The sequence below is a fragment of the Tetrao urogallus genome (assembly GCF_951394365.1).
Source record: "Tetrao urogallus genome assembly, chromosome: Z".
NCBI lineage: Eukaryota > Metazoa > Chordata > Aves > Galliformes > Phasianidae > Tetrao > Tetrao urogallus.
In genome coordinates this window covers 40,343,973-40,358,058 of record NC_136816.1, presented here as the reverse complement: position 1 = coordinate 40,358,058, position 14,086 = coordinate 40,343,973, and the positions used below count along the sequence as shown (strand labels likewise).

The window sequence follows — 14,086 nt, the reverse complement described above, 5'->3', positions numbered from 1 at the left end:
TTGAAAAGGACTTTTCAGTCAGGAACAGCCAGTGCTCAATCATGTATATAGGTTAAAACAAACAAAAAAACCAGCAGTTAACTTTCTGAGTTTGATGATGTAGCTTGAAAAGGCTATCAGATAGGATGGCAGTTCAGCTGTGTTTTGAACAGGGGCTGATTCAACTAACACAGGGCAGTTGGAACCACTAGAAATAATTTGTATGCCAGGGAGACAAGAATGGGCCTTATACTTCTTATTAAGATGTCAGTTTTCCTATATCCCCACTTTTGCTGCATTTAAAAAAATATGGGGTATTATGTGCTATTCTTTCCTTTAAAGAACAATTGAAAGACCTAAGAAAAGCCAGCTATAGCAGTTACCTAAAATAAATAAAAATAGAGGGAAGGTGATGCTTGTTATTCCTTTTGACGTTGCGGTTCACTTATCTCCACACAGTCGGTCATTTCTTTGTTATTTTTGACTGTCTTGTTGTGTGTATCTGTCTCGTTTTGCATTTCTGTGATTTCTGTCCTTATCATTCGTTCTACTTTTCTCTTTCTTACTTTGAGAAACAGCAGTCATTTGAATGGATATTGAAAGTATAGCTCTACCAGTAGAAGTGCTTCTCATGTGTGGGGGCTATAGAAGATAACTGAGGATTCGGAGTCTGTTTTAAAAGTTGAGCTCATTGTGAAATTATGAAGAATAGACAAGGGGAAAAAATTGAATTTGCAAAGTTAGTCAAAAATCAGAGCAAAAATGAGAAGCAAGAAGAAACTTCAGAGTTTAAAAAAGTCTAACATTTATGGTAGAAAGAAGATCAAAGAGTGTGTAGTACCATGGTTCAGCAGCGTCATGCTGTTATGAAGAGAAAATATTGAGGTTTTTGTTGGACCATATTGTATTTTTGGTTTCTTTGGGATTTTTTGGTGCTTTTTTTCATAAACAGATTTTCAGTAAAATCAGTCATGAGTAGATGATAACCAGATGTTGAAGTTGTAATGGCCTACTGGAAGGAATTGTATTGAAATACCACCTCATGTAAATAAAGATAAGGAAAGTTGCATTCTGGATAACTGTGATTCACTGACAGAAGGAGTGAGTGTATTTCTTAGCAGTGAGTCCTGGGTTTGAAAGTCAGTGTTTGTAATATCAAACTATGATACAAATAACTATCATGTAGGGAATGATTGTTTCTTTTCTAGAGAGCAAGATTACAGGTCAAAGTAATCTAAAATTAGGTAATCCTGGATAGGGCAAGTAAGCAAAGACTTCATTCACCGCAAGAAGATACAGATAGAAACTTTTTTTCATAGTAAGAAACAAGTGCAACATGTAAATTACCTGAGTTATACGTACAGCCTCTTTGGGGGTTTCTGGGAAGAAACTATACATCATCTGTCAGAAAAATTAGGAAATTCATCCTGTAGTGTTGACCTTTTAAGGTATAAGCTTTACATTAACCTTCTTCACTGCTTTTCGGTAATGGGGAACGTGGTCTTTTCTGGCTGTTTAAACTTTGACTTTTGTGTTTTTCCCCAGCTCTTGCAGAATCTCACTTACAATGAAAAGATGACGTTGCTGTTTGTCTACAATGGACCTTTTATGGTGGAGGCAAACAAATGGAACTTAAAGACTTTCTGTAGGCGGCGGCGGCGGCTTGGAAGGACGGATGAACAGTGATACATACACTATATATATATGCATATACGCACGTATATTAAATATTTGGTGTTTTTATAGAATATTTTATAACATCAGTCATTCAGATCTTCAGAAATTGTAAAAGATGAGAAACTGCAAAGGGTCAATTCTTAAGAGATTTGTAAAAATACATTGGATTTGAAATGCATGATTTTTTTATATCTTTCATAGTGGCTTGTTTAAATAATATTTTAAATAAAAAGGAAGTTTCTTTATTTTATTACTTTCAGTAATATAAAAAATATGTTTAATTGTTCTAGGTTATATTGGACTAAACTGATGTTTGTTTTTCTAAGAGTTTGGAGTTTACTTTTATTAAACTGTATTCCCCTCACAAAGTTAAGGATGTTCCCCAACTTTTCCAACTGGAATGGAAAGTTTTTGAATGAATAAACAAATGAAACAGAAGATGTGTGAGAAGATAATTGTGTGTAAGTAGCTGTGCATTGTTTTTTGCTTTGTGAAAATAGACTTATGTATGTCTATTTTATGTATATATGGCGAGTAGACTGGTAATATACTTCATTATTGTAATTATATTTTAGCCAGTGTTGCAATTTTGTATTCTTGGAAGGGTAAGGTCTTTATTTTTCACAGCAAGAAGGTGTGCCAGAGCCAGGTGTTTTTGAAACAGTTGAAGCTGTGAGCTTGTTAGTTTGCAGAGATGAAACTCAGTGATGTGTAACTTTTTTAAAGTAAAACTGGTTATGAGCAGTGTTTAGCTGTGCTGGAGTGATTGTACATACAGTAGCTTTTTATCCTTAACTATAGAATTAATCAGTAGAGTAGGTGTTAAGTCTTGGGAAGTAAATTTCATAGAACACTGTATACAATTCAGTAGCACATTGAATCACAAGAATCAAGAATCACAAGAATCACAAGAATCAGCCAATCCTCCCAACTTTGTATCATCAGCAAACTTGCTGAGGGTGGCCACTATCCCCTCATCAAGGTCATTGATGAAGATGTTGAACAAGACCGGACCCAGCACAGACCCCTGGGGGACACCGCTGGTTACAGGTCTCCTGCCAGACTCTGCACCGCCAACGACGACCCTCTGTGCTCTGCCAGTCAGCCAGTTCTCAACCCACCTCACTGTCCACTCATCTGTCCCACACTTCATAGAATCATAGAATCACAAGGTTGGAAACAACCTATAAGATCATCCAGTCTAACCATCTCCTCATCACCATTGCCACTAGTACTAAACCATATCACGCAGCACGTCATCCAGACGCCTCTTGAACACTGCCAGGGACGGTGACTCCACCACCTCCCTGGGCAGCCATTCCAGTGCCTGACCACTCTCTGAGAGAAGAAGTTCTTCCTTATGTCCAACCTGAACCTCCTCTGATACAACTTGCGGCCATTGCCCTGTGTCCTGCTCGTTGCCTGGGAGAAGAGGCCAAATCCCTCTTCACCACAGCCTCCCTTCAGGAAGTTGTAGAGTGCAATGAGGTCTCCCCTGAGCCTCCTCTTCTCCACACTGAACAATCCCAGCTCCCTCAGCCGCTCCTCATAGGACCTGTGCTCCAGACCCCTCACCAGTTTTGTTGCCCTTCTCTGCACACGCTCCAGGATCTCAACATCTTTCCAGTAGTGAGAGGCCCAAAACTGAACACAGTACTCGAGATGCAGCCTCACCAGTGCTGAGTACAGAGGGATGATCACCTCCCTGCTCCTGCTGGCCACACTATTTCTAATGCAGGCCGGGATGCCGTTGGCCCTCTTGGCCACCTGAGCACACTGTCGGCTCATGTTCAGCTGAGCATCAACCAACACCCCCAGGTCCTTCTCTTCTTTACACTCATCCAGCCACTCATCCCCAAGCCTGTAACGCTGCATGGGGTTGTTATGGCCAAAATGGGGGACCCGGCACTTGGCCTTGTTGAACCTCATCCCATTCACCTCAGCCCAGCGGTTCAGCCTGTCTAAATCCCTCTGAAGGGCCGCCCTACCCTCAGGCAGATCAACACCACCTCCCAGCTTGGTGTCATCTGCAAACTTGCTGAGGGTGCACTCAATGCCCTCATCCAGGTCATCAATAAAGATATTAAACAAGGTCGGCCCCAGTACCAACCCCTGGGGGACACCACTTGAAACGGGTTGCCAGCTGGACTTCATTCACCACAACCTGCTGGGCACAGCCCTCTATCCAGTTCCTTACCCAAAGAAGGGTAGACCTGTTCAGACCACGGGCAGCCAGTTTCCCCAGAAGAAGCCTGTGAGGGACCGTGTCAAAGGCTTTGCTGAAGTCTAGGAAGACTACATCAACAGCCCTTCCCTCATCTGGCAGACTGGTCACCCAGTCATAGAAGGAGATGAGGTTGGTCAAGCATGACCTGCCTTTCACAAACCCGTGCTGGCTGGGCCTGATCCCCTGGACACTGTGTACATGCTGTGCAATCTCATCCAAGATGATTTGCTCCATAACCTTCCCTGGTACTGAGGTCAGGCTGACAGGCCTGTAGTTCCCCAGATCCTCCCTGTGGCCCTTCTTGAAGATGGGAGTCACATCAGCAAGCCTCCAATCCTCTGGGACCTCACCAGTTAACCAGGAGCATTGATAGATGGCCGAGAGAGGCTCAGCAATCACCCCTGCTAGCTCCCTCAGCACCCGAGGGTGCAGCCCATCCGGTCCCATGGACTTGTGACAGTCCAGACGGAGGAGGAGCTCTCTGACCATCTCCACTGGAATTGCTGGGGGCATATTCTGTGCAGTGTCCCAGACTTCCAGATCGGAGCATAAAAAGCCCAGAGGATAACTGATCTGGCTGTTAAAGGCAGATGTAAAGAAGGCATTGAGGATCTCAGCCTTCTCCTTGTCCTCAGTGACCACGTTCCCTGCTGCATCAAGTATAGGATGAGAATTATCTTTGATTCTTCTTTTCCCATTGATATATTTATAAAAGGATTTTTTGTTGTCTTTTACTGCAGAGGCCAACCTGAGCTCAAGTTGGGCTTTCGCCCTCCTAACTTCTTCCCTGCATACCTTAGCTACTTCTTTGTAATCTCCCCAAGCAGCCTGTCCCTTCTTCCAGAGGATGTAGACTCTCTTTTTCTCCTTGAGTCTCAACAGTAATTCCCGGCTCATCCACACCGGACGCCTTCCCCTACGGCTCACCTTACGGCACTCAGGGACAGCCTGTTCTTGTGCCTTTAAGATTTCGGTCTTGAGGAGCGCCCAGGCTTCCTGGGCCCCTTTACCCTTGAGAAGCGACTCCCAAGGGACCCGCGCTACAAGCTCCCTGAACAGGTCAAAGTCTGCCCTCTGGAAGTTCAAGAAGGTAGTTCTGCTGGCTACTCTTTTGACATCCCCAGGAATGGAGAATTCTACGATTCTGTGGTCACTCTGCCCAAGACAGTCCCCAACCTTCACTTCTCCCACCAGTCCTTCTCTGTTAGTGAAGACCAGGTCCAGCAGGGCACCGCCCCTGGTAGGCTCTCCTACCAGTTGCGTAAGGAAGCAATCTTCCACACAGTTTAGAAACCTCCTGGACTGCTTCCTCTGCGCTACATTATATTTCCAACATATATCAGGGAAGTTGAAGTCTCCCATCAGAACAAGTGCTGGTGATCGCGTGACTTCTGCGAGCTGCTCATAGAATGCCTCATCCAACTCTTCGTCCTGACTAGGCGGTCTATAACAGACCCCAACTACGATGTCTCCCCTACAGGCCTTCCCCCTGATCCTTACCCACAGACACTCCACTCTGTCATTCCCAACCCCAAGCTCTTCTGCGTCAAAACAGTCTTTAATATAAAGGGCCACACCACCACCCTTCTTTCCTCGTCTATCCCTTCTGAAGAGCTTGTAACCATCTATCTCAGCGTGGGATAGACTCAACGACTCAAGTCGTGGGAGTGGTCCCACCATGTTTTGGAAATAGCAACAAGGTCATAATTAGCCTGACTCACAATCATTTCCAACTCTTCCTGCTTGTTGCTCATGCTGCGTGCATTGGTATAGATACATTTCAGACAAGTCACCTGCCTCATCCCCTGCTCGAGCATCTTTCCCCTAGGCTCATCTCTTGAGAGGTCTGTTTTGTCCCCTTCCCCCTTCATAGCTAGTTTAAAACTCTTTCAATAAGCCCCGCTAGTTCCTGTGCCAGTATTCGCTGCCCCCTTCGAGATAGGTGGGTTCCACAGGCAGACAGCAGGCCAGGGGCCGAGTAAACTGCCCCATGATCAAAGAACCCAAAGTTTCTGGCTCGACACCAGCCTCCTAGCCAATTATTCATCGCTTGTGCCTTTCTATCCCGCTCAGAATCCCTCATTGGCCCTGAAAGTATAGAGCAGAAGATCACTTGAGCTCCCGCTCCGTGGACTAAACGCCCTAAATCCCTGAAATCCATTTTCATTGTGCCTAGGCTTGTCTGAGTGATTTCATCACTGCCCACCTGAACTACGAGTAGCGGGAAATAGTCAGTTGGCCTGACCAGCTTTGGGAGTTGCCTGGTTACATCCCTGACCCGAGCTCCAGGAAGGCAGCACACTTCCCGATGGCCCAGGTCAGGTCTGCATACGGGGCCCTCCGTTCCTCTGAGGAGGGAGTCACCCACCACGACCACCTTTCTGTCTTTACTATTAGAGGCAGTCTCAAGGCGTGGGGGTGACCTCCTTGCCCTGGGCTCTCTCCTAGGCTGATCCTGCATCACCTCTCCAGTCACTTCCTCTTCAAATTCCAGCATCTGGAACCTGATATTTAGAGGGAGTTGTGGAGGCGGGCTGGGCAGGCGGGGGGTGTCTCCTGTGACACCGAGTCGGGACTCGGTGGGGGAGGTGGGGAGGAATAATTGCATGCACCAGTACAGGTTGGGGGATGAGCTGCTGGAGGGGAGCTCTGCGGAAAGGGACCTGGGTGTCCTGGTGGACGACAGGTTGGCCATGGGCCAGCAGTGTGCCCTTGTAGCCAAAAAGGCCAATGGCATCCTGGGGTGCATTAAAAAGAGCGTGTCCAGCAGGTCGAGGGAGGTGATCCTCCCCCTCTACTCTGCCCTGGTCAGGCCTCATCTGGAGTACTGCGTCCAGTTCTGGGCTCCCCAGTACAAAAAAGACAAGGATCTCTTGGAAAGAGTCCAGCGGAGGGCCACGAAGATGGTGAAGGGCCTGGAGCATCTCTCCTATGAGGAAAGGCTGAGTGAACTGGGTCTGTTCAGCCTTGAGAAAAGTAGACTGAGAGGGGACCTGATCCAGGTCTATAAATATCTAAGGTGTGGGGGGCAGAATGGCGAGGCCAGACTGTTTTCAGTGGTGAGTGGAGACAGGACAAGGGGAAACGGCCGGAAACTGCAGCATAGGAAGTTCCGCACAAACATGCGCAAGAACTTCTTTACAGTGAGGTGACGGAGCACTGGAACAGGCTGCCCAGGGAGGTGGTGGAGTCTCCTTCTCTGGAGATGTTCAAGACCTGCCTGGATGCCTACCTGTGCGACCTGCTGTAGGGAACCTGCTTTGGCAGGGGGGTTGGACTCGATGATCTCTGGAGGTCCCTTCCAACCCCTACAATTCTGTGATTCTGTGACTCTTTTCCAACCTTCTTCACCAGTGAGGTCTGTCTGACTGTGACAGGGCAGGGGGACCACCACCTGTCTGGGGTTTTTCTCCCGGAGCCCTTCCCTCTGGTAAGCCAGTGAGTTGCTCCACCAGTCGATCTCCTGCTCACACTCCCTGATGGTCCTTAGTCTCTGCACCTCATCCTTGAGCTCCAACACCAGGTGGAGCAGCTCGTCCACCTGCTCACACCTCGCACAGGTGAAGTCCCTGCCAGGCTCCCCGGCAGAAGTAGGCTCAGGCACTCCCTGCAGCCAGAGGCCTGAACAGCAACATTTCTTACCAAGGTTTCAGTCTGAGTTGCAGCTGTCTTCTTGGAATGAGCCCGCAGTCTGGTGCAGACCATGTTTCAGCCTGTGGTCTCAGAGGCTGTCAAGGAAATCTGATCTCCTGAGCAAGAAGGAACCTCCCCTTTCCCAATGAACAGGGATGACGGTTTCTCCCCTGATGTGACTCGTGGGGGGAAGCTAGCTTCCCCCTCCCAAGAGCTATTTAAAGCTTGTTATCAGGTGTGAGGGCGTGGGCAGGTGTTTAAACCGTGCCGCGAATGTGCCAGCTCCACCCCTGGTGACTCAGGAGCCCGCCCACAAGCTGCCAGCTCCCAGCTCAAGCCCAGGGCAGATGCTAGCCTCAAAAAAACTCCTAAAAAAGCCTTAAAAAAGCCTTAACAAGAGCTTTTTCGTTGGCCGTTTCTTACTCCGATCCCTTGTCCGCACAGACCTACCTGCTTAGAAGCAAGTCTCCGCAGCAAAATACCTAAAATACACTTGAAATTCTTTAGTTGTATTACAAATTTTGTAAATGGATGAAAACAATGACTGTTATCTAAAATGTACACGAAAACAAGTGAGTTTGAAAACATCTGAAAATAGGCAGTATTCTCTTTTTCACCAGGAAAGAAGCTTTAAGTAGAATTCTATTCATAATTCAGTGTCCATTTGATTTTAAATGAGAAGTTTTTTTAATAGCATCCTGTCAGTAAACTGCCCACAAAATTGGTATTTTCACACAAGAATGAGGTAGTAGAAATAAAGTTACTCACTCAAAACTTAAGCCAAGATATGAAGGTTTTCAAGCACAAAAAGTAAAGAATTCTTATTTTGAATAAAATAACCTTTAGATATGAACTGTGTACACCTGCATCGCAGGTCAAAGACTGACAACTATGGTGGAGCTCTGTCTGACTGTGGAGTTCCTGCAATTATCTCCATGAGGATTAACATCCATCCACACATATTTGACAGAAGTTATGAGTGTGAAAATTAGGGCTGTAGTCCAAGGATTTAGGGGGCTGCAAAAATATCCTTGAAATAATTGAGGGTACAAGGCCTGTCTGTCTGCTTTATTGCAAGATTTGTCCTCAAATGTGTTCTTTGGTCTTCAGAATCTTTGGCTTCTCATAATCTTGAACAGGTAAGGTGAATTTTTATTACTGTTATAATTTAGTGGAAAAATCTTTAGTTTCTGAGGATCACTTAATGAGAAGTACTGCTTGTTTTCAGTGCTTGAATAGGTGAAACTGCTTACATATACTTATCTTAGGACTCAATTTTTCTGTGCCTGAATAGCACTGATTATCTGTTCTTAGTACTGTCATTGTAGAAATTAATGGGGTTTCTTCTTAGAATTGTGTTTTCTTTTTCGTGTTTCAGTCTGAGCAAGGTAGAAAAGTTAGTCTGACTTCAGGAGAACAATACTTCTGATCCTGTCTCAAAAATTCTGTCCTGTGGATGCATGCCTACTGAGTGCACAAGTAAAGAGAATTGCAAATCTGAGTAATAGAAGACTTTCCCCCTTGGTTAAGGTGGATCTCATCAGAGAGCGAGTCAAAATCACAGAATCACAGAATGGCCTGAGTTGGAAGGGACCTCAAGGATCATGAATCTGCAACCCCCCTGCCACAGGCAGGGCCACCAACCTCCACATTCAAGACCAGACCAGGCTGCCCAAAGCCCCATCCAATCTGCCCTTGAACACCACCAGTGACGGTGCATCCACAACCTCTCTGGGCAGCCTGTTCCAGCACCTCACCACTCTCCGTAAAGAATTTCCCCGACATCCAACCTAAATCTTCCCTCCCTCAACTTAAAACCATTTCCCCTTGTCCTGCAGTTATCAACCCTTTCAAAGAGTTGATTCCTCTCCTGTTTGTAGGCTCCCTTTAGGTACTGAAAGGCTGCAATGAGGTCACCCCCGCAGCCTTCTTTTCTCCAGGCTGAACAAGCCCAGCTCCCTCAGCCCCTCTTTGTGGAGTTGCTCCAGTCCCCTGATCATCTTCATGGCTCTCCTCTGGACCCTCTCCAACAGCTCCCTGTCTTTCTTGTACTGGGGGCTCCAGACCTGGACACAGTTCTCCAGATGGGGCCTCACAAGAGCAGAGTAGAGGGGGACAATCACCTCCCTGTCCCTGCTGGCCACCCCTCTTTTGATGGAGCCCAGGATACCATTTGCTTTCTGAGCTGCAAGAGCACACTGCTGGCTCATGTTAAGCTTTTCATCCATCAAGACCCCCACCCAGGTCCTTCTCTGCAGGGCTGCTCTCAAGCACCGCTCCTTCCAGTCTGTGTGGATGCCTGGGATTCCTCTGGCCCAAGTGCAAAACTCTGCACTTTGCCATGCTGAACCTCATTAGGTTCACCCAGGCCCACCTTTCAAGCCTGTCGAGGACCCTCTGAATGCCATCCCTTCCTTCCACTGTGTCAACCACACCACTCAGCTTGGTGTCCTCAGCAAACTTGCTGAGGGTGCACTCAATTCTGTCATCGATGTCATTGATAAAGATGTTAAAAGAGCACCGGTCTCCAGACAGACCTTGGGGGCTGCTGCTCATTACTGGTCTCCACCTGGACATAGAGCCATTGATGACCACCTTCTGTCTGCAGCCTTTCAACCAATTTCTGGTTTTCAAATCATTGCACACAAATCCATGGTCCCCAGTGGGATGTACCTGTGTGTGCTGACGGAGCTGGCAGAGGTGACTGCTGAGCCACTCTGTCATCTTTGAAAGCTGTTGGAGAATGGGAGAAGTCCCTCAAGACTGGAGGGACTAATTGTATCACACTATTCTTCAAAAAGACCAAGAAGGGCAATCAGGGAAATTACAGGGAAGTCATCCTCACCTCTGTCTCTGGAAAGGTGGTGGAACATCTTGTTCTGAGTGCCATCTCAAAGTAATTGGAAGAATGTTATCAGAGGTAGTTAGTATGGATTCACAAAGGGGAAGTCATGCTTGAGCAACCTGGTAGCCACCTATGATGTTATCAGCGGATGGGTAGATGGAAGGAGAGCAGTGGATGTTGTGTACACTGGCTTCAGCAAGATATTTAACAGCAGCATTCTTGTGAGCGTCAGACAGAGCAGACAATGAAGTAGACTACGAATACTGTGACTGCCAGGTTGTCATTAGTGCCATAGTCTGGTTGGAGGTCTGTAAGTATCTGAGTTCCTAGAGGTCATTGTTTGATACAGTCTTAACTCAGCATCTTCATAAATTACCCAGGTGAAGGGTCCATCCTCAGCAAGTCTGTTGGTAATACAAAGCTGGGATAAGTGACTTATGCATCAGAAGTCTGTGCTGCCATTCAAGACCTGAACAGATTGGAGAGTTAGGTGAAGGAGAATCTGATGAGAATCAGCAAGAACAAGTATGGAATTTTGCACCTGGGGAGGCATAACTGCATGCATCAGTACAGTTTAGGGGCTAATCTGCTGGATGGGATCTCTGTAGAAAAGGACCTGAGTGTCTCGGTGGGCACATGAGCTAGCAGCATGCCCATGTGTCCAAGAAGGCCAGTGGTGCCATGGGGTGCAATTAGAAGGATGTGGTCAGCAAGTTGAGCAAAGCGGTCCTTCCCCTCTGTCCTGATGATTCCACATCTAGAATACTATGTCCAGTACTGGGCTCCTCACTTAAAGAGAGACTAAATTAAAGTCTCTCCTCAGAACTACTGGGGAGAGTACAGTGGAGGGCAACAAAGGTAGCTGAGAGCCTGGAACGTCTCCTGTAAAAAATGGGTGAGAGTCCTGGGACTGTCCAGCCGGGAGAAGAGTGAGAGAAGATCTCATCTTCGTTTATAAGCATCTGAAGAAGTCAAATTGCTGGGGGTGGACTCTTTTCAGTGGCATGCAGTCATACAACAAGGGGCAGTGGGCAGAAATTGCAACACAAGTTTCATACAAACTTACTGACTTTACACACAAACATACTGACTTTACTGTCAGACTGAGAGAGTACAGGCTGACCAGAGGTTGTGGAGTCTCCATATGTAGAGATACCGAAGACCTGCCTGAATGCCTACCAGTGCCACCTGCTGCAGGGAATGTGCAGGGAATGTGCCTCTGATCTCAGGAAATGTTTCAACCCCCACAGTTCTGTAATTTTGTGAATGATGGATTTATGAGTGTTTGCTTCTTTTTTGGAGATGTCAAAATCAGAACCTTCAGTCAATAGTAACATTATCTGGCTACAATCCTAATATGACTGTGATTCATCCTACCTGTTACCACTACTATTCAGTGTAATCTTGATGAATGGAACATCACCTCTCAGCGGATCTGCAAGCTAAAGCTTTTAAGAAAGAGCCATGAAACATACATTGTGTTTAAAAACAGCTGATGCTATTTGCAAATGAGCTGCAGGTTGCAACAGTGTGCCTCACTGTTGCCCAATACACATGTTGCAGTTGGTAGCCTGCTAATTCAAGTGACAAGCGTGTCCTCATCCATCATAAGGACTTTTACGGCTTACAAATAAGTATTTTGGACTAGATACTGTATTAAGGCATGAAAATCCACATTAAGTGACTGAGTGTAGCTGTAGTATTCCTTAGCATTCCTTAACTTGTGTATTGAGCACTTAATTGCTGCCAGCTTTCTTGCTGTTCTTATGCTTTGCTACTGCTAATAAGCTCCTTGGACATGCTTCCTAGAAAAATGAGTAACGATAATTTCAGTATGATTTTGAAGAGGAGGGGATAAGTAGGAGTTTAGATTAAATATGCATATAATATTCAGCTTTTCTTGATCAGTAGATTACTTCAAAATTACAGAAGTGGAAAGAACCCAAAGCATTCTGAAAGCCAAAATATAATTTGGGTTTTCTCCAAAACAGGTACTCCTTCCTGTTTAGGCCAGCTGAAGAATATGATCTTGTATCCATGACCTGTGGGAAGCACCTGTGTCTGCTCACATTTTGAGGCACAAAGAGAAGCAGCATGGAAATTGTGACTTACTGTGAGAAATAAAACAATTTTGAGTAAACGAATATTCAAAAGCATGTGTAAATCACCTTTCAGCACTGTTTTTCTTGACTGAAAATGTTACTTGTGCATGTATGCTACTGGTAGTGAGAAAATAGCGTTTAGTTGCATGAAGTAGCACACCAGACTGAAGAGGGACCCTTGCACAACTGCAGTGATTACTCAAAACTTGTACGTTATTGAAAGAAAAATAAAATATGTTAAGGCTGTTGCTGTCTGGGAATTCATACAGGCTTTTGCGTTAGAGATAATGTGGTACACAGCACTAGTGTGTGCTGCAAATTGCTTACTGAAAAAATATGATAGGCGCTTACTGATGGCCAGAATATGTGTCTGCTGTAGGCTTGATAGCAAATGTTATTCAGAATTAGCAATACTTAGAATTAATACTACTGGAGGCTCTTGTTTATGGCTGATGCTAATTGTCTTGTCTTGTTAGTAAGCTTTCTGGCTGATGCTTCATTTGTAGAGCTTCTGGGCTATCTTCAAACACTGCTTCTTACAGCTTGTGGAAACGGACTTGGGTTTCATTCATTTGCTTGCATTTTCTTGTTTGTTTCCATACTTAACTACCTGAATAGCACTTACCAATAGGCCTTTATTTTCACCTTTCTCGCCCAATTCCTGTGCCATTTCACTATGTCTACTTGAAAGCAAATGTTAAAGCTAGCAATTATTTAAGTAGTGCAGTTTGTCATTCTGTTTTACAAATGGGCATAACATTAAGATAGCTGATGCTGCCCATGTGTATGACGTGGGGAATGTTGTGGGGAAGGAGATGTGGGAGAGAGGCCTGCTTCTTGAAAGGTGTTCTGTAGTTTTGTTTGATTTAACTGGCATTATATCTGGTGGGAGGTGTCTGGAGTGAGCCTGCATCACAGGCAGGGGGGAACCTTGGCACTCCAGCTTCGCTGTGAATAACTGAGCCAAAATTGCTCTCTTCTGTTCTGACTCACTGAAACATAGCATCCAGAATAAATTTTCCTAGAACTTTTTGTTACAGAGCATTTTTCCCAGTGTCTTGCTAGCTTGGAATAAAACCACCATTCAATACATCATAATTTGGGGAGGAAGGAGATTGGGAAGAGAATTTAATTCACCTCTGCTCTAAAAAAAATCCTAACCTGGACTTCAGGAAATTGTAAGGATATTTTTGCTTTATTCACAGATTAAATGTGCTAAGAGCCATCTCTTTTCTGTGAGGTCACTTATCCAGCTGTCCTTTGCATATCTCAACAGCTTGGATGAAAGGTAGTGCTTTGTATGCAGGGGATGATTTCAGAGTAGTTATGATAGTTAAACTCCATTTTACTTCAGTGCTAACATTGCTCATTGTTTAGGCTATACATACCAAGAGAATATTGGAGCAGGTAACAGATGTGTTTAACCACTGAAAATTACACAGCGGCAATATTGAAATTCAGTAGTGAGAACGTGGAAAAATAAAGGCAAGAAGGAGCAACGGAGGCAGAAGGTTCCAGAGCTGATAGCCAGCACTGCATCAGCCTGGCAGCCCTCTTCCTCTGCTGTGGTCCAACCCATTCCTAATGGTGCCATCCCTTGCCTGCAGTTCCCATCTCTGTGCT

General features: G+C 45.5%; 1 protein-coding gene across 1 annotated transcript in view; it reads left to right on the top strand.

The window, feature by feature from the left end:
• Nucleotides 1-1,665, top strand: part of SMC5 (structural maintenance of chromosomes 5) — a gene marked incomplete at both ends in the record, with an annotated part of 67,148 nt that extends 65,483 nt beyond the window's left edge. Inside the window, one exon of the mRNA XM_079549013.1 lies at nucleotides 1,525-1,665. Within this exon, the coding sequence (XP_079405139.1) occupies nucleotides 1,525-1,665 (141 nt within the window). The remainder of the gene's footprint in view (nucleotides 1-1,524) is intronic.
• Nucleotides 1,666-14,086: the final 12,421 nt, after the last annotated feature.